The sequence below is a fragment of the Seriola lalandi genome, unplaced genomic scaffold (assembly GCF_002814215.2).
Source record: "Seriola lalandi dorsalis isolate HSWRI2012SDOR001 ecotype SW California unplaced genomic scaffold, Sedor1 jcf7180002054470, whole genome shotgun sequence".
In the NCBI taxonomy this organism is placed as follows: domain Eukaryota; kingdom Metazoa; phylum Chordata; class Actinopteri; order Carangiformes; family Carangidae; genus Seriola; species Seriola lalandi.
Window position 1 is genome coordinate 114,037 of NW_019525023.1, and position 21,521 is coordinate 135,557.

The following is a 21,521-nucleotide window of genomic DNA, read 5'->3' on the forward strand; positions in this document are numbered from 1 at the left end:
GAGAGAGAGAGAGAGTTTTTGGGTGCATGCCACTCAATAATAAGGCCAATCATGTGTTATTCATGAGTGGAATCATAAATAATCAGAAAATTAATCCAAATTGTTTTTTTGTCTTTTTCCCTCCACTTACTACACAGATGAGCCGGAGTCCACGCATGTTCCCCCGTTCCTGCAGTGAATATGAACGCACGGCGTGACTCCACATTGACCCACACTGCGCCCAAAGGCTGGATGTCCCGCAGGCTGTCCCAGTACTTGGAACTTTCTGTCTCTTCTTGTGCGAAACTGCACATCAAAAATGCACCCTTCGAAAAGAACAAACACACCGGCAGCCAAACTGAATGTCAGAGAGATATCTTTCGTTTATCTGAAAGAGGATTATCAGAGGAAACAAGAATTCTTTGTTTTGCTCGTATGACGACAAAAGGGTCGACTCTAAGATGTGATTAAGATCCGAGTTCTGTTTCCTACTGAAATAAGGCCCGTAAGAAGGAAAACACCTCTCATAATGTGTGCAGAGTTTAAAACAAATCCCTTTGATGGTTGTTTGTTTTATCATGTGACAACACAGGCTTTTATATCAAAGATACATACTTAAATCTGCACATCTTTATTCAATGCTGAATTTGAATTTGATGGAATAAAGTCTCTACACCTGACACCCAAGATTTCAGACGTTTTGAATCCAAGTGCCCCCCCCTTCCTGTCATCATGCATCCCCCTCATCATATTTGCTTTTTGCTTTCATAATTCAATTTTATCAAGACAATATTTGCTTTGGCCCGTACCTGCAGAGCACAGGGCCTTCTATAAATACAAGGCCTGAGCACAAGCCTTGTACTCATCTGCACATGCAGACTCCCTTCTCTCTGCTGCATTAGTCATTGGCATAAACAGGATGCAGGGGAAATGTCATGCTCATTCATGAATATTCATGGCATGATGCTGTCTACTTGGCAGACTCAAGTGATGGTTGCGGCGGGCTAAAACACAGACCATCGAAAAGCGAAGCAGATTTATAAGGAAGATAACAAAAGCTGGTTATTTTTGTTTTGGCTGCATAGTCCGCCTTTTGTAAGCGAACCAGTAAACCTGACGATGACAATTATACCTTAGAGAAAACGTGGAGTCAATTTGTTTTTGCAGAAAACATTTTCTGACAAAACTTTCAAATTGTTTCAGAATAACATTTTCTGCTCATTTCTCATGGCAATATTTAAAAATCCAGAAAAAAATGACTGCGGTTCAACAGGTTCAAGATCTCTTTTAGCAAATGACCGCATGAAAACAGCATGAAAACAGCATGAAAACAGAGATTTAAATAGACAAACGCAAACACAAACTTCCCCATTTCTTGTTAGCTCAAACTGGGTAACTGATTTTTTTTTTTTTTTTTTTTCCCAGCAGCCACAGTGCCTCCTCTGCCACCTTTCCACAGGGGAGTGAGGATCTGTTGATAACTGGGAGTGAAGTGCATTATCAGTGTGTTCACTGCCAGCCATCATGATTAGGGCTCGAGGAAGGTCACACAGATCTGATTAGACGCTCATGAGTTCTCATTACATCCCGAGCAGAAAGGTTATGGTTCCACCAGTGTCGCCCGGCTCAGGTAGTGCTCACCAACACAGGGGACTATGACGGTCTGATACAGCCTGGGCAAACTGACGCTTCTCCAGAGCTGATTTGATTTTTGAAGCTTTATTTGGTGAGCAGAAAAATGAATTATATAATGATAAATAAGCAAACACACAAAATCGCTCCCGTCTTTAAACATGAAAACCTCTTGTTCACCTGAAATGGATCTGCCATGACATTTGTAATAACAAGCTTCATTGCTATAGTACAGAGACTGCTGAATATGGTTATGATGATATTCATAGCTGTTGTCATTATTACGGTTATGGCAATTTCGCTCCACAGCTCAGCACATTAGCAGCCACAATGAATGCCCTGCAGAATACATTCCTACACCTGAGAGAGAGAGAGCATAAATGATGCTGATGATGACAAAGATTATTTGTATGGCACCCTTGTTCAAGTGACCTATCAGCTGTGGAATAGATTTGCACCAAACACACAACTGTGTGTGTGTGTGTGTGTGTGTGCAGATACAATCAGGCTAGCTCTAACCAAGCTCTGTGCTCTGGTCTGAGCCTGTAACTCCCTTTTCATTACACACCTTCCTCTCTGCTTACAAAGAAACAGAGATCATGAGAGAGACTCCAAGCCCCAGTGCTCTTACTGCAGACAGCAGTGTTGGGTTTGTAATGAAGCCGTAGCAGTCTTACCCTGGAAGCCATGCCGGAACCTGGAGCCAAGAGGGAGTAGCTCTGGGGTGTACTCATTATATCCACCTACAAAGAGCTGGTTGAAAACATTGAGGCCCACCAGAGGTCCTGGAGACGATCCCGTCCTGTTACGTTGTCCATCAAGCTAAGAAAGACATAGTCAAAATGTCAATACTAAAGCAGGAGTCTTACATCTGTAAGCGTCAGTGTGGGGGCACAATTCATTTGAAAGACTGGCTGGCAAGGCTGACAAAATGTATGACCTTGCATTGATCACCGAGTTATTCAGCCTGCGTCCACTTATCATTCACAGTAGCTGATACTGTATAGTTCCGTTCTTTTACCTCTGAACAGACTAAATTCTTCGAAGCATTGGCTCCCCAGGGATCTCGGCCCTTCGGCTGACTCGCTGGCATCTCACTGTTGCTGCAGATTTCTCAACTGCACTTACATTATGTGAACATCCTGTTCTACCTGATCATTGGACAGAAATGATCTGGAACCTGAGGTGCTCCAAGAAAAACATTCGCCTCACTATAACACCATTTAGAAGCCTACGCCACCCACACCTGGAAGAGTTTGGGAGAGTGCGGGTCACAGAGCGGTTTGATGAGATCAAATGAGGGAATATTGTTCGGTAACAGTGGATCCCAACATATTCTGCCTACATACCATCTTTCTAGACCTCCCATATTATTCATTCTGTACACTAGTTTATCCTTTATATACAGTATCTCTATATGCACTTTTGCAACTATTTAGATGCTAAACTGTGTTAACTGTATTTAGTTGCACTGGTTTTGTTAAAGTTAAATCTATTCTAAAGTAAAGTGACATCTCATCACGGCCTTAGTGTGGACATAGTTATAAGAATTTTTCCTTCTCATATTTTTTCATTTGAAGTATCTTTAGAGGTGGAATCATTCAATATTTACACCTTACTAGCTGCTTTCCTTTAAAGGATCTCTCATCAGTATATGTGTACAGCATGTAGGCATTGCCTAGTCTTTTCGTTTTTTTTCCCAAAGCTGACACTTCACTAATCATCCAATCACCTTCAGCCATCCTGTTTTCTTGGACCTTCCAAATGTAACAGTGTGAATGTTGATCTGGTGGTTCAGTCGATCACTGACTATGGTGGCTACGCCTGATCCGAGGTTGAATTTATGCACAACTCGGCCATTTCGTATTCCCAAAACGAGGAAGTCATCGCCATCATTTCCTGCAAAACATGTGAAAAGTTTGCTATTAGCACAAGCAGACTCAAAATATGGAATACATAACACTTCCCGCTAAAAACACTGAAAACACATTCAAATAAAAAGATATAAACATTACATCTGTAGCAAACATTTAGAATAAATAATACATTTGTGGACTTTAAGATGAAATTTACATTACCATGTGTTTTATTATTTATTTTGCCTCACTACTTGTTTAATTTCATGCAACTTGATGACTGCCATCAAAGAATGAACTCTGCTCCATTCCTCGCTGGTGGTGCTTAAAGAAGCCACTTCATTAAACCAATTACTATGTGAAGTGTTCGTATTTCATCTGTTCTTATGTTGTGCCTTTGAATTTGTACCGTTTCCAACACGGCTGCTCACTCTCCTGACAAGTGTTTCATTATTCATATTGCTCCTGTTGTGTTTTTGCCTCCACCATGATGAACTGTATTCTCAAGAGAAAACAAGTGCAGGAGATCCACAAGATCTTGTGTTTTTTTTTTTTTTTTTTTCCCTTCTCCATCTTTTGATGAAATATTCCGGAGACAGTGACACACGGTGGTTACCTGCCACCACACCTGACCCTCGCAGAAAGGAGATCCTAATTTAACGGGATGGCTGCTGACAGCATCACAGAGCACCTACGCCTCAAAGTCTGTTTAAGGCAATTAACGCTAATACTTTTGAGATGCTTGACTCACATGTTTATTTTATTCGATCAAAGCCAACACGCTTCTTTTTGAGAGTCAAGAACAATAACAGTTTAGCTGGAAATCAATTAATTGCTGGACTGCAGGAAGACTCATTATTAATGTCTCAAAATCTGCCAAGAAAGAAAATCCTCAGCGAATCCTCTTGATTAGAGGATCTCAGAAGAGAGTGGAAATCTATTAGATAGCGCATTAACATACACAGCGGGTGAATCCCCTCAAAACTGCAATTGCATTTCCTTTAAAATCCTTAATGAAGTTTGACAACTCAAATCCAACTAAGGAGACATCTCAAAGTTGCTTTCCTCTTTTCATTTGACCGTAAGAATTATTTTAAATTGCTGTGCGGCGTGTCAGGATTGAGCTCACCTTGTCCTTTATGCCCAGCGAACAGGATCAGGTTGTCTTTCACAGCGGATGAATTGCTGGCGAGTGTGAACTTCAGTTTGAACTCGTAGAACAGACTGAGGCTCGGGATGGAGGAATAAGCCACAAAGGAGGTGTAACCAAACTCATCACTCCCGCTGAATCTGGCACGAGTTATGTTGATGGCTGCAAAACAGACACATTTAAAAGATCACATTTGTGTTAAAATGGGATAATAGAGGAATAAGAAAAAGTATTAGGAGGGCTGATTCATCATCTCCTTCACATGTTACCAAAAGATGGCACTATTGCTACACAATACAAACCAGGGATTAGTGAAATATTTTCTTTTCTGAATGCTATTAGACGATGACCTGTTTTCAAATACTATCACCTCTTCAGTCCTTTTCTATTTTCATTAGTAGCTGTTTAGGAAGGGCTCTGGCAAGAAAGCATCGCTTCATTCCCAGTGTTCACGAGGGTAGCACAATAATCCCGGTGATTCAATTACAATCTCAAGTTTACTTATTCAGAACGCATGGATGATTCAATAATGCTCTCTCATGTATCCCATCTCAGCGTACCCATCTACTTGATTTTACACTGGGGACTCAATGTAAATTTCCCCTCGCTCATTCAAAATTACATGCTGCTCTATGTGTGTCTGTGCGTGTGTGTGTGTGTGTGTGTATGTTTTCCTTTTTACAAACCAGTGAGGATTTAAACACAAAACTGCTCTTCTTCACTGCAAACACCTTGCATATTCTTCTGCAGCCCCAGGCGACGGCTAAGAGGAGTTCAGAGCTCCCCTCTGCGACTGCCCTCAGCTCTGTTTGGCTGTTAAATTATTAATAAAGCTGGAAATGCTTCTGTTATCATTTCTAGTCTGGTAGAGCTGTATTTGCCTGTTGTTTCACTGAATGGCCTCAGTGTTAGAGCTACATCTTATTTTTTTAAACTGTTGTGTGATGGAACTTTTTGTTCTGTAACAACAATTGAGCTCTGTGTGTGTGTGTGTGTGTGTGCTTTCCCCACACGTTCAGATCAGATAAGAATATATAAACCATCATGTGTTTATGAATGGGCTATTTACCTTACTCTACTAATCTAAACTGATATTAGCTCATTTTAGATGAGCAAGAATTAATACAAATTTCTATTGCTACAAATGTGATATGAAGTTACTGTTAGTCAGTAACTGTTTTATACTGCATAATATTAGATCATCTAATTACATCATTTTATCAGAATATTTTTACTGTTTCTCATGTTTCCATATCAAGTGCCATTATATCCTAAAGTTTTGTCACCTAGTTTTGGTATATAGGATGGTTACAGAGACAGACAGAATACAGTTAAATCAAGACCTCTGTCCACAGAAACTGGACATTGTAAGTGTCTATCATTGCAAATTTCCAAAACAAAACACACCATCTACATCAGATGGATATCAAAAAACTTTGCCCCATATTTTTGAGCTATCCTGCAAGCAGGTTTAATCTTGATTAAGGCTGATTTTACTCAGTTACCTTTGGGTGTGCTGAACAGTATACATCCAAAATCACATAATACATAAGACGTATGAGGTGATAGGACTGTAGGAGTGAATTACTGAGTAAATCTGTAGGTTTTTTTTTTTTACTCATTCACTCATTATTTGGACAGCTACTTATTCTCAGGCATATGGCATGAGCATAGTTTTCATACATTTACATACATGTATGTGTTCTTAGTCAATAGTTTCTGTTGGCTAACTCATCGTTGTGCAACACTTTGAAATACTGCTCAGTGCTGGTGAAAGTAGTGGTTAGAAAATAGTACCAAAAAACTGCCTCATGAGCTGCCTCTGTGAAATGCATCCACAGAAATGAAATAATATAACATAGTATTTCCACTTTTCTGGGTATTTGTGTAATATGGTGCAATTGAATAGGAGCGGCAGAAGAAAAACCGAAAGACATGTTGCACTGGATTGTAAAATTCATTCTGACAAAAAACTGCGTGTACATGGTGGGCACAGAGCAGCTGGAAAACAACACGTTTCCTGAGTTAGAGGTGCTGTGTACAGTATACTATTATATTCTTTTCAGTCTCAGAACAATGCAAGGTTAACAGAAATTTCACTAAATCAATACTAGACTGATGTGCTGATGGAGAATAATGCTAGTGTTTGAGTGTTTAAGCACAAACATGAAATCCTTTGAGATCGGACTGTATGAGATGTATCTATGGAAATATAATGTACTAAAAACAGATTGCATTACATAACTATATCTACACTTGGCTGTTTGTGTGTTTGTTATTCGACTATTTAAGCAGTGTTAGCATTATTTTTCCTGCTTTGTGCACTCAGACTTGACAACATTAATTTGAAATTAAAATGATAAGCACATTTGCAAGTGGTGGAACTGTGCTAGCATTACTCTACACTTCACATTCAGTGTATTGTTTTCAGTAATCTATTAATTCTTAACATGAATCCTTAACAGGAGGTATGGGCAACTTGTGTACAAAGGTAGACCATTAATAATTCTGAGTGAAGTTATCTTAAATATCCATTAATGTTTCACAAGCTCAACTCTTGAGGCATCAATACCACTTCCTAGTCTTCCCTTTCCTCCATTTCCTGCGTGTTCACAGACCATCCTCATCTATTAAAGCACATGTGGGAAGAAAGAACAGAAAATATTACATTTAGAAAAAATCACATCACTGTTTCAACTTAAGGTTTTTCTCAAATAGAGAATAAAAAAAAAAAAAACAATTACCATGCTTTCAGCGACAGTATTTTGCTAAGGATAATACATGAGGAAAAGTTCTACAAGTAACAAGTACAAAAAAGCCGTGAGAGGCAGGAAGACTTTAGGAGTTATCACTTTTGACTCTGATCTTATCTGATGATATCAGGATTAAAATTCAAATGTCAGCCATATACATAGTGTGACACTGAAAGGTTAGATTACTCTGTTTGGTATGTGGGTGCTGAGAGTTTGACAGGGGATGTGGCATGGCTGAGCAACTTATATGCCAAGCACCCTGCTGCTCCTACAGTCAGTTCAGTCAAGCAAAACCCTTTGTTTCTCAAAACCATAGCCTGTAAAGCCCCCTAACCCTTTTCATGGTATTTCTATTTAGAAAATATATTAATTAAGAATTGAAAATTACCACTTACTATCATTTCTAGATCATTCGAAATACATATATGATGCTGCATTCATTTGGTGTCAGAATAATCTGAAAAATTTGTTTCCGACTAGAAAAATTAATGTCAGAACAAAACTTTGGAAAGTCTGTGAAAATTTTGGTACATGATTTGCTGAGTTGTTTACATCATATAGCCTACGCAGAACTATGGCAGTAAATGTTTGGTCATTGGTGAGGCTCTACTTTGGAAAAGCTAAATGCTAACATCAGCATGCTAACATAAGCATGCTAACGTGCACAATGACAATGGTAACATGCTGACGTTTAGCAGGTGAAATGTTTACCATCTAAGTTTTGCCTATCAGAGTGCTAATATTTGGAAATTAGAAATAAACACAAAGCATAGTATTTGGTCATAAACCAAAGCAAATTAAAAGTTTGAGGAAACATCGAAAGAAACCACCTGGAGGTTTGTAAGATATTTCAGTTTGGATCCCCAGAGGCATGTAAAAACATAGCAAGTTTAACAGTGAGTTGAGTTGTCCAGTATATGTGGTTCATTTCTTATGTTAAAAGACCTATTTATTAAGCTTTTCTATTGCTACAAAACCAGCATTAGCATTAACAGCTGTTTACTTCCCAGTCTTGCCTAGAGCTTCAGTCATCGTTGCGTTTACAAGACAATAGGTTATATGCCCCATTGAGCAGCACCACTTCTTCAGACGACTTGGCTGCGGCTAGCTGGTTAGCATGCTAACTTAAGCAGAAAAAAAGAAGTGAGAGAAAGAGAAGCGAAATAAGAGGTTTGCTTTCCACCACTGGAGACAGCTCTTGATTAGTAAAGGAATGAAGTTTGATGCTCAACTCAAAACATTTCTTCTTGACTGCTAAGTAAACAGCTGGTAATGCTAATATTGGCTACGTAGCGAAAGAAGCTAGCTCCTTTAGTCAGTTCAACAACTGCTGCTTTTCAATGACTTAGGCTTAGGTGGAGATCACTTATAACACCTGTATTTGTGTTTCAATATTTCAACAATTCTGTATATAACATGTACAGATCCCATCAATGATATGTTTTTGGTTTCTGTTGTTAGATAACTGCATGACTATTATAAACTGATTCAAGAGTCAAAATGCTAACAGCTCAGAAATTATTAGTTCTAGTTAGCCAGTCAGCATTTCATGTCCCTTGATGAAATTTCTTCTTTTTCTTTTTTCATAGCTGTGGAGTTGTGTGATAGAAATAGAAAGTTAATATATGCCAGGGTATTATGTTAAACAGCAGCCTATAATGAAAGGGAAAATAAGTGACCACAGATGGGCAGATGTGACAGTGAGCTAGCTTATTAACATCTCTGGTAATGTGAGAACACATCGACACCCTAGGTAAGGTACAGCAGCCGCCTCACATTTTTAGAGATAAATTACCAATAAAAGTTACTTTGAGTCTGTGCTGTGCTGGAATTACAGATGTTTGGAATAAAGATCTTATGAACTAAAAAGAGTCTTTTGGAATATTCAGCAAAGCAGCTGTGAGTTTTGCTTTGATTATCGGACTATTGCTGCAGGAAGACGTTTCTGCTTTTTCAGCAGAATTTAGTTTCATTAATCCCTTTACTTAACAACAGGCTCTCATTCTGCCAACTGCTCAAGGCTCTCATTCACCAACTGTTTGCAGATCAGCCTCTTAATAATGCTGCTAAATCTACACTGCGTTGATCTGAGTGGAGCTGCTCTTTGTAACACTCACGTTCATCACACAGTAGACCTTGCCTTCCGTAGGGGCAGAGACACACAGCCTCCAGTGGCGACTTTGGGATGCATGTGGCTCCATGACCGCAGGGGTTGCGCTCACAGGCATTGAACTGGCACAGCCGGCCTGTGTAGAGCGGGGGGCACTCGCAGAACCAGTCCTCAGCATCACTAAACGTGTATACATAGAGGGAGACATCATTAGGCCAGAGGTGAAAATGGACCATGACATTGTAGCAACATGTCCAAGTGCTTTACAAGCTCGCACAGTGGCCTGCTGAACACACAGGGAGAGCAGCAAGGATAAAATAACCCGACCTGTAATGCATGAAAGATTTGAAAAGATGTTAAGAGTAAATGTGGTCAGCCTGGTGGAATACTTTGTGATATATGAGAACTGCTGAAACACAAGCATTTCAGTGAATGCTTCACAGATAGCGGTGTAGAAAAATAAGGTTCTTGTTAAGGATTTATTCATCTTAAAAGCTAATGCAGAGGCAAAAATGACTTCACATGTCTTTTGGTGAAGGTTAACACACACACCCTGAAAAACAACAGCAGAAAGCAGATGATTAGTAACGTGTCAGGAAATTTAGAACCAGAAATTGTACAAGACTTTCGGTGTCTTCTTTCCTCGATTCATATGCGTGCGATTCGTCTCTTGGCAAGAAGGGGAGGGTGATCTAGCATGCAAAGTAATATCCAGACAAGGATTTTATAAAATGCTCTACGATGTGCGCGACTTTGAAAGGTATAATATCAGATAGAGGAAGCATCGGTGGGGTTTCAAATCTATAAATTAATAATGTGTTTTGAGCAGCAGCACTGCAGGATGTATCCTCCTTGCTCCTTGAAAAACTAGCTTCTTGAAATGAAATATTTACATTCTGTCACCAAAGTTGAGCATTGTTAGATATGACTTTATTGAGGTACAAAAGGATGCTGTACAATGCAGTAAGATTTCTAGTGTATGATTAGTAACAGGCTGCTAATGTCAATTTTAAGACGTTTTAAGGCACATGTTCACGCACTGTCGCTGCCAATCGTGACCGTTATTTTCAAAATAACAGTCACAGATGGAAATTGTCATGCATTGAACAGAGCCGCCATTGTCATTCGTATAAAGTTTGACAACCTGCATGAAGAAGAATCAAATATTTAACGGAGCACCTTCTGGTTGTGTCTCCATGTTTCAGAGCTTTGAGTGCTGCTAATTTGTCCCTCGCATTGTCAGTTAGTGTTTGCGTTTAAATGTTGGTGACAAACACACACTGCGTGGGTTTTCCTCCAGATGCTCCAGTTTCCTCCCACCATCAACCCCCCCCCCCCACACACACACACACACAAAACAGAAAAAAAAAAAAAGGTTAGGTGAATTAGGTGACAGTCTAAATTGCTCGTAGGTGCGAATGTAAGTGTGAATGTGTCTGTGTGTGTGTGCTTTGCCTGCTGTAGACTAACTACTTGTCCTTGGCTCCACATTCCTGCATTGGACAAGTGGGTGTAGAAAATGTATAGATGGGTGGATGCACAAATCTAACAATGTGGAAGACTTGAAAAATTTGTATAGATCCTATAAAGTTAGATCATGGTTACAAACACTGAATTCATGCAATTTTAAGCCTGCCTCTATGTGCACAATTCTCTAAAAATGTGGTGGTTGTGGTTTAGTTGAGGATGTATTTATTTATTCATGTCTTTTTACATAAAATATTTGAGTTGAAGTACATCAGAGCTAAAGGAAGAGACACTCACACACAAACAAAAAAAAAAACCCCCAGCTCATGATACAAAGGAATCACACAAGACCATGCAACAAGAATGACCTTGAAACAATTCACCACCTTCACTGGGTAAACAACATTTCTTTCCAGATGTGTTGAGAGCAGCTTATAATTAACAGTCTGGACAGGAATCAGTCGGGTTGGAAGTTTTGCCTGATGCCTGTTTGTTGTGGCAAGACATTCAGATATCTTTGCATCCTCATAGAACAATATTGTGACTATTGAGAAAAGAGACGTTAACAATTAAATCCATATATTTTATAATCAGTGTATAAGCATTTAACGAACAGTTTATGTTGCAGTATAGTGTAGTTGAATGCAGATTTAAAGTCATTTTTATGTGGTTCTTAATCTATAAAATTCGTCAACAATTATTATTACATTATTATAACTTTGTTTCACTATTTTATACATTATCTGTACATACACAGTAGGAGTTATAGTTGTTAACAGACACATTAATAAATACTTAGATCTGCTCACCACTATGTTACCCTGCTTACACACTGAACTTAAAGTGTTGCCAAGTGAACGTACTAAACCAGATGTGATCTAAAGGAGGATAAACCAGTAAAAATGAATTGTCAAATCACTTGAGTGTAAGCACTAGAAAAAGGCAGTGGTTATTTCTGGCTCAGAAAAGGTAAAGTGTAGATGGACGGGGGGAAGGAACACGGTTGAAAACACTTGAGTTTTAATTGGCCTAATCAAAAACTTGATGTGTGGGGTGACAAAAGGTTATTTTAATTTGCCAGAGGCAATCACTTTGATTACTAAATTGTAGTAATGTTTGCAGACTAATTTGAATATGTTAATCACAAATGCATAAAGTTGGTACTTGCCATATCTCACACCATTCAAAGGCTGCAGCTCCACAGCACACATGCTGCATAAATTATTAAGGAGGACTACATTTTTAATCTAATGAGTACCAGATAAAATAATGAATAATTGACCGGTTAGCTTATGATATCCCTGTCAGCCACTACAATAAGCTGTGTGGCCACATGCATTTCTCAAATTTCATCCCTTGTAAGTTATTTACAGAACACTTCTTTTCAAGTGCTTGTTGGTATGCAAATACACTTCAGCAGTCAGGCACTGATGAGGCTCTGCCATGGCAGTCTTCAGTTCTCCGGATGAAAGAATTTAGTCCACTTCATCCTTTGTTAAAATAAAAAAAGGACCACTGGGTTTAGCCGATATTATTTATAGAGAAGAACTGCTTTGGTACTGAAACGCCATTTGCTTTCCAGTACTGCAAACAGCCAATTGGACACTGTTATACTACAGGCACTATGATTCTTAGTTGGTGGGAGGGAAAATCATTTGAAAGATGACTTGCTCTTCACCCAATTATTTGTCATTTGAATTATGAGCAAAGGGATGAAGTGGAATTTACACACGGCATTCACCTGACGTACTCAAGCTTCTGTTTGAGCAAATGCTTGCTCGATATTTCCCTGACCTCTTCCAGGCACCCTTGCAAACATTTCCTTGGCGGAGAACTAGGGTGATGTCTGTTAAGTCTCCATCACAGAGTCTTTTGAAACATACTGCCATAGAGAAGAATACTTTAGATGATACTTGAAATAAAATCCTTATAGAAAAGGGGCATAAAGCATGAGGGAACTTTTCTCAAGGGATCAGACAATTTTTCAGTGGTCCAACCTAGAGCACACTGCACTCTGAGGAAAGCTGTGCTTTTCTCAAACACTTATACTCACGCCTTCAAACTTGACTTTTTTCAAATGTGCTAATAAAAGTTTTTTTTTCTTTTTGATAAACTCTTGATACTTAACATACCTTCTCGTGTCTGAGAAATAAAGGTTTGTATCAGAGATTTAACTTTAGAAGGGTGATAAAATTGATCTGCTTTAGACACTAGTCAGCCTCTTTGATGGGTGAGATTTTCTAAACTATATCTTTTCTATGGGCACAAAACTCATCCAGGACTTAGTCTCCCTGTTGTGATGTAACAGTATCACTGGTCGTTTCTCTCACCAACACACAGGCTGTAAATAGCAAGCCCATACTGAGCCAAATGATGTGAAGTTCTACCTACTTGTACCAAACACAAGTAGCATTTGCAAAGAGAGAAAAATATGGCAAAATGTTGAGCTGTGTTTTTGTTGGAACTAAAACTGAAAAAGTGTTTAAAAGGAAACAACAACAACAACAACAAAAATGTCAGCTGTCACTGACATGACAAAGGGGTGAGACAAAAAAACAAAACAAAAAAAAAATCCCCAACCAGTTTAAGTGATAAACTGTGAGCACACTGGCTGAGCTGGATGCAATGAATGAAATAACATGATGTTTTTGCCTAGACTGCTTGACACCTCACTGAGGAGAACAGATTTCTTTAACTGGAGATCATAATGTTCTCCACTAAAACCACCTGCTGATGTGTGTCTACATAGACACACACACTACACGTTTATTCAATTTCCTTCAGTATTTGACACAAACCACTGCAGAAGGCTGTGGATAGTGTAATTACTTCTATGTTTTGTTTTCTCATGATCACATAACAATTTTTAGGCACTTCTATTGTGGAGAGAAATATTTGATTTCTACAGATAGCTGTACTGCATTCCTCTGATTATGTATAATTACTTCAGTGGAGTCTTGCACATTTTGATAATAAAGACAAGGTTACAGTTTGGGTTAAACTGAGAACAGAAAATAATTATTTTGTGTCTACTAATGAATTTTGAGACATTATTACAGACTCAGACTTGTTATCACAAGTACACTGTTGAATAAAATTGTCTCACATTCAAAACTTGGTTTCAATAAGAAATCAGCTGTAGCTCTAGAGGTTTTATTTAGTCAACTCTAATGAAGCTGGTAACCGGAACAGCAACATCTGATAGTCTACAGCACACATGCTCCTTACCATCCTTGTCATTCCAGATTCAATTTACAACCAAGTGGAGGCCATCTGCTTCCTTAAAAGGTAAAGGATACGGCTGGTGATTATTCTATAGTTTTTTTTTTTTTTTGTCAATAAATCCCATGACCAAAACCAAACCGATCTGAAAAAGTATTGTCTATTTATTGAAAGTCTGATATGTATTATATCTTTGAGTTGATTCTACACTGTCCTGCAGCCACTCACTACAGCACCAACTAGGCATTCATCCGCTGCTGAAAATAGTCCCCAAGATGCTTTAGTTAATCCTGTTTGCTAAAGTTTGCTAAAAACTACAGTGCTCAGCTGTTTCAGGAAAATTTCTGAGCCTTTTTGAAAATTTGAACTGTATATTTGTTAAGTAGGAACCAATGGGCTCAAGGCGAAGGGCCACAGGCAGGTTAAGGGAGTCGGAAATTAGTGAGAGACGGATTAACACACTGTCAATTTTGGTCTGTTTTATGGAATTAGTTGACAAAAACAACAAACATGTTATAATCCCGCCCTGATCCTTGAAAAATACCCTTGAAGAAAAAAAAAAAACAGCAACAACATTATTTCTACGCTCTACTCAGAATAAATCATTTGGAAAACCAAAGTTCATTGACCTTTCTCTTTCTGTTGTTTTTTATTGTTGAGTCAGAGGTCTAAATAACAAATATAGCCATTTGTAATAGAAAACCTAATGCAGAAGCATTTCTTGTTCCTGTTTTTAAATCGATTTATCTGTGACTTGTCGCCAAGTCACATTATAAATTGCATAATTACTATCTAGTTACTTTTAGGTATGTCAAGGTTTCACAGACACTAATTTTAAAAAAAGAAAAATCTCTATGTGTATAAAAATAACCAATATGGACAAAAAAACACCCTCACACAGTTGTTTTGAATGCACTTGTCCTCCAAAATTCAAAGACACAAATGCAATAAACTCTATAATGAGCAAGTTCTCAGGAAATATTCTTCAGGGATTGCAATTGCACACAGGATGATAGCTCTGTTTGTTTCTCATGGTGAATTAAAATAATTGTATCTTGGACCTTGAGTTATTTTATAGGTACTTTGAAACAAGAATAGCTGGAACTCTGATTAAGATAAAATTGGTTTCACTTTCTTTGTGGAGAACATTTGCAGGCAGTGAAATGGAGAATTGGGAGAATTTATTGTTAAGTGGAGTTGTGTGTGCCACCGAAGCTGGACCATCGCAGAACAAACATGACACAGTCTCTAACTGCAGCCAATTAGCAGGAAGTAATTCTGTCTGTGAGAGTTCTGCTCTGTGCGTCTGTATGTGTGTGTGTGTGTGTGTGTGTGTGTGTGTGTGTGTGTGTGTGTGAGAGAGCATAAGTCAGTCCTCTCTACACAGTAACAATTCGGATCTATTTATGTGAGCGAGGAGATCACAAGATGTCACATTCTGATGCTAAACTTTAAAGCAGCTAGAATCAGTATTTTTTTATATCTATATGAAAGGTGTTGCTTGAAGACAAACCCACAGGCCATTATTGCTGGACTATTGTTCAGTGTCTTTCAGCTCACCATTTTGGTTTTATGGCCTGCATTGTGTTTTTGGTTCATCATCATTGCTCTAATCAGATGCAGCAGGCAGCTTTCTTTAGCAAAAACGCTCTAAAAACAAAAAAGTATAGAATAGCCACATAACAGCACTGAGGGTTATGTGTCAGACTATGGCCTGGGTGCAGTAATTTACATATCATATCAACATATTACATAAAACACACCAGTAGACAGATAAACATAAAATAAATGGTATATTACCTGATGTTCTCTATAATACACATTAGACATATTAAAATTTTTCTTATCTTACTTAAAAATCAACTTCTTGTAACAAACATGATCTTAAGCAGTTGATGCGTATACAAATATACAAAAAAAAAAAAAAAAAAAAAGAATTTTGCTGGGTGCTTTATACATGGTCTAAAATCGTAGTCCCTAACCACAGACAAGATGCTGCCACCTGCTCCTACAAAAGGTTCACTGCACACCCAGGCAGATGCACACCGGGACGCCATCAACATCAGCACCCCGGCAGCACATCTGTAGTCAGGGGACAGGGGGATCCAGGTGCAAGTGTCTTCACACTGCCCCCCCCCCGCCAGCCCCGCAACTGGTCACAAGTACATCTGTGGATTGCATCGGATGGGAGAGTGCAGTATATTTATCTAATTGTCTAATCAGGAGATGATGACATGCTGCATTTTGTAACTATCTGACAGACACAGGTGTTCACATGAAATATTCTTTTCTTTTTTTTCTCTTGTTTGTTACAGAGCAACTGCAAAGCACTTACAGCATGGAGTGTGCCTCTTGGACACAATTTCCACTTTAACATTTCGATCTGCTGTTTTTACAGTCGGTCTAATGACATGGTCTGTGCGAGCCGCGGCTGAGGTTTATAAATGACACAGATATCAGGCATCACAGAGCTGGCACCAAAGAATAAAAAAAGGCCATGGTCCTTTGGGTGCTGATTGCCCGACTTTTCACATTGATGTCACTTAAATACCTAATATGTATGTATCACCCGGCAACCACAACCCATTATCCTCTCAGGTTTAATATTGATATTCCTACATGCCTAAGTGAACAGAAAACCGCATGAAAAAGGGGACGTTGCCGAAATCACCCCAACTGAACCCACAATCAAAGTCCTTATTCATCCTATTATATTGTGGCAGTGCAATTCAGGGCAACTAACAGAATGAAGAGAGCTCTGTGAACTCCCGGCGACCCCTCCATGCTGTGTGGTTCAAGAGGATACTGCATTAACGTGTGTTCATCACACAGATAATTGCAAGGCTCACTCTTTCACACATGACAAGCCAATGTGACCACAATGCCACAGCTTCTTAATTGGTATTCTTAGAGCCATTCATATTCCAATATTCGCCATGCCCTTTTTCATTTCCTGTCTAATAAATGCAACTGTTAATTGATAGTGTCATAACACAATGAAGGGGACGTCGAGGGCAGCTACTTTCTGGATTACTTAAGGTGAAAGAGTATCACATGTAGTTAATGCATACTTAAAAAAGAAAGCCAACATGGCTGGTAAGTGGGATGTGATGGCAGTCTGATGAGCTGGACGAGATAAAGATGAAGGAAGAAAGGAGCTTCATATATTTGGCACAGCACAAGGGACTAATGTCGGCTCAGGGATTACCTTTACTGAGCAATCAAATTACTGTACATTTACAGGAAGAAGTGGGAAGAACCAGGCCATGACTATCTCACTCCTTCAGTGAATTTGTCAATAATGTTATGTGTTAAATCAATGTAATTAAAGATGACAAATCTTCATTATGAGGTGTAGTCCTCTGTCAATCTGTTTTTTTCTATAAGTAAATGACACAATAATTTAACTTCAACGTGATATGAACAACAATTTAACACAGTTAGAACATGTCATCATGAAGTCTACAATTATTTTAATCTGCAACAATGGGTTTATTTGGCCACATTGGAGCAGCAGAAATGAGATGTAAACACAACACTGACAAATTATCACCTTTTTTTCCAGCTGATGTGGTGAACCTTACACATCCAGCAGAAATGTAGCAACACTGACTTTTATCTTGAGTCATATTCACTCATATTCACTCCTCTTTTAGCTCTGTTTTTGTCTCCACCAGCTCCTGAGGTAAAAATTTGTCTCTCAGTTTCTCAATGCACCGATATGCTCACCAGCTAGTTGCTAATGTTGTCTCTGTGTTGCTGGGCAGGTAGTGCATAATGTGTTTTCACTGAAAACAATGAGTGTGATGAGGTGAGAGTGAACCAAAACAGCAGAGCTGTGGGCAGACACTGAAATGCTATGTAGAGCTGAGGTGGAAAGTCATCATCTGTGGGTTCCTCACTATGAGCGACCCATTGAAATACAATCAGTCTTGCCATTCATTGTTAATCTAATTATATTTATTATAGCGGCATTAAAATTTAGACGTAGTTCCTCTGGTGTAAACACATATGTGTCAATGCAGCTTCACACCAAGTTATCTGTATCAAATGTCATAGTCTTCAGCGGGAGGTGGAGTGGAAATTTTTTAGCCGAGCAGGAAGCTGAACAAAAGCAGCGGATGGTCGACAACTAACTGACCTTTCTTATTGTTGCTGACCCCTCACAGATGTATTGTGGGACTGAGGGAGAGCAGGCGCCATCACAATGAAGCCGGCACTTTCCCTTTTTTTGCCTGAGCCTCTGTTATTGCAACGTTTATTGTGTGTTGTGCATTTAATTGGTGCAGTGTTACAAACTCTTGGAGAAGACAGACTTTCAACAACACTGAAAAATTTATCGACTTGCAAAGCTGCAGCTTTTGTAACAGCTTGCTTATTTATAAAAAAAAAAAAAAAAAAAGATTTGGCATGCAACTGTTACTGACTTGCATCTTCCAAACTTCACCACAAACACTTGAATTATGCATAATGCATTTCGTGCCTGGAAGGCAAAGAGGGATTTCAAAATTCTAGAAATTCCATTTTTTTCGATTAATAATACATTTATATTGATTTTCTTCTGATACCGAGTCACAGCTCAGTATTTCACAGTGCACAGTTAGCCTGCAGAACACCTACATTAAAATTAGTCCAATGCAGATAAGATAAAGTTGACAGCTGAACAGTTATACAGTGGGTTGGTGCTAGGAAGAGGAGCTGTTGCCAAAACTGTCATTTCACTAGCTGGCTGACTGGGTTAGTGTGTGTTCAAAGCTTCCCATTGCACAGCCACATCCCCATTCATGTTATCACAGATTGAGAAAACAATTTAAACTGGAATATATATTTCTACGACGGATTCTGTCTGGCTCTGCTTCATACTGAGTGACGTGGGCATAAGGAAACAGCAGCTGGAGATGTAATGACTCTGTCATTCATACTCCATTTTTCTCATGACCTTTGTTGTTTATAGCTTAAGCTTATCCAGTAAACACTCCTTTTCTTTTGTTTGACACATGCACATCCAGAACTCTACTCAGCTGCAGTGCACCTCATTTCAAGGGTCATTTTTTGTGTGTGCTATGTTGTACTATCACAGGATGAAAATATATTTGAGACACTATTTTATATTCCTAGTGACTTTCAAGTTCAAAGGGAGTTAAGTAATGTTTAATCAGTGTAAAAGGTGACTTAGTACCTGACACAAGTCCCTCCATTACGACAGGGAAGGTGTTGGCAGACGGGCGGGTCACAGTTCTTGATGTTTCTCCCTCTCACTGCCTCTCCCACCAGGTAAATCTCCTTTGAGTTGACCTGAAGTTCCCTGATACAGCCAATGAATCTCCTTGCTCCCTTTGCACTCCCATCATGCATCTCCCAGTGGGACGACATATCCCCAAGAAATATGGGACCAAAGGTTCCCTGCAAAAAAAAAAGAAAAAAAAAAGAAAAAAAAAAAGATCAATGATCATTTAGTAAATCACACAAATATGTTCCCTTTCAAGTATGAATTTAACAGCTAAAAACACGTTCTCAGTATCAGTGTGTGTGAATATATTAACATTATTATTACATTAACAAAACCTTAATGTATATTAAGATGAACAAGAAAGATTAACACTATCAGCTAATGTTACTCTCCAGATTAATGTGGTTTTAGCATAACCTAGACAAGAAACTGGAGTTATCAGCTTCCGTTTTTCAGACCCTCTGAACTCATATGATAATACACACGCTGATACAATGAAAAAGAGGTAAAATATCGAAAGAAAAAAATGCTGCAAGCTTTCTTTGATGTGCAAGGTAATTGGGTAGAATTAATGTAGATAAATTCTGTGAACTTGCAGCTTATCCTGCCATAACGGTCAATTTAACAAGTGAGGCATAATTGTGTCTGCTACCAAAGTAGAGCCGAAGAAAAAAGAAAATGGAGCACAAAAACGGTTTCATGTTAGCACTGACTTACATATATATTCCATTCACAGCAGTGACCCCAGGTTGTTCAAATGAATATTGAATACTACTGTCTATTTAGAAGGTTTACATACACCCGTCACGCATGATGATGATTAATTTATGAAAGACAAATAATTTATCACAGCTTCATTACTCAATCTTTCAAATTGTATAAAACGGTGACAATGAATTTCAAAATAAACCTCTCATGAGTCAAAGGGATTTTTTGTTTAATTCATAAATAGGTTTGTTTTTTATGGTCTTTTTTGAGTAAAACAAACACAAAAAAACACCTTTTTTATTTTGACAGTTAGCAAGTGGATACTGACAGTACTCACTATCCCTGTTTTCAGCTTATTGACATGGATGCTTTTATTTTATCACATCTGGTCATGGGAGATATGAGTGCTGGTTGACGCACAGACAGTTATTACACTTAATACTTTTCACAATGCAGGCCTCTCATGTCATGTATTAAATGGGTGAGTCAGGCAGACTCTGTTGTTATGGGAGGCTGTATGTCAGAAACTATAAATCTTACTTATGTGGGTCAAGGATCAGTCCTTGCTCAAATCCGTCTCTCCCCGCCTGCTTCCTTTGGGTAAAATTTTGTGTAGTTTAAAAGTTACGCTGATGATGTCTACCTCTCTATGGGATACAATATAGGATAAAAATCCTTCATGAAGAATAGAGCAGATATTCTACGACTTCTTAATACCACTGTGAACGTATCAAATTGCACTGAATCTTGACATTTTCAATTTCACATCAGTCGTTATGAAATCTTAGCAGCCACATCAGAATTTATGTGACTTCGGCGTCCCTGCGATGTAACATTCGTCATGACTCCACCACTCTGGCGGGAAGGTGTTAGACAGCTGCAGTGGAGGTGTTCAGTGGAGGGACAGTGAGGTGTTGGACCGCATCATCATTGGAGATGTTGGTTCAATGCAAGCCTTAACTTGACATAACTGATGCATATTTGAAAGCCTATAAAAAAAATAAAAATAAAGAAAAAGACACGGATGGCAGGGTTCACAAGAACGTGTGAGGATGCCTAAAAGTATCTTTAACAAAGCTGAAGATTCAAATGAAATGAGCAGCTGTGGTTGGATACTTTTACAATGAGCTGAGCCATATTTTCTGTGATACAACCAGCTATGAGCCACTCAGGCTGCATGATGATGATGGACTGATATGGAATAACTTTATGATGCCTTCAAAAGTGTTTACCATGTGTATGAGAAGAGTCCATTTGAAAGACCCACTGATGTAATATTCATGACTTTGTAAGTGGACTCATATCACTGAGTTATCCTGTGCCCTACGCTGATTTCTGAGCTCTATTTGAAGGCAGCATTAGTCAATGTTTCCATTATTATGTGTCCACACATTCTTCATATACATTATTAGAT

The 21,521-nt window shown here is 38.7% G+C and overlaps 1 protein-coding gene across 1 annotated transcript in view; it reads right to left on the minus strand.

The window, feature by feature from the left end:
• The window catches only part of eys (EGF-like photoreceptor maintenance factor), a 145,484-nt gene that overhangs the window by 5,328 nt on the left and 118,635 nt on the right, over nucleotides 1-21,521 (minus strand). Inside the window, exons 42-47 of the mRNA XM_087175489.1 lie at nucleotides 19,349-19,572; nucleotides 9,488-9,660; nucleotides 4,597-4,779; nucleotides 3,344-3,510; nucleotides 2,289-2,433; nucleotides 131-305 (exon numbers count right to left, since the gene is read on the minus strand). Of these exons, the coding sequence (XP_087031615.1) occupies nucleotides 131-305; nucleotides 2,289-2,433; nucleotides 3,344-3,510; nucleotides 4,597-4,779; nucleotides 9,488-9,660; nucleotides 19,349-19,572 (1,067 nt within the window). The remainder of the gene's footprint in view (nucleotides 1-130; nucleotides 306-2,288; nucleotides 2,434-3,343; nucleotides 3,511-4,596; nucleotides 4,780-9,487; nucleotides 9,661-19,348; nucleotides 19,573-21,521) is intronic.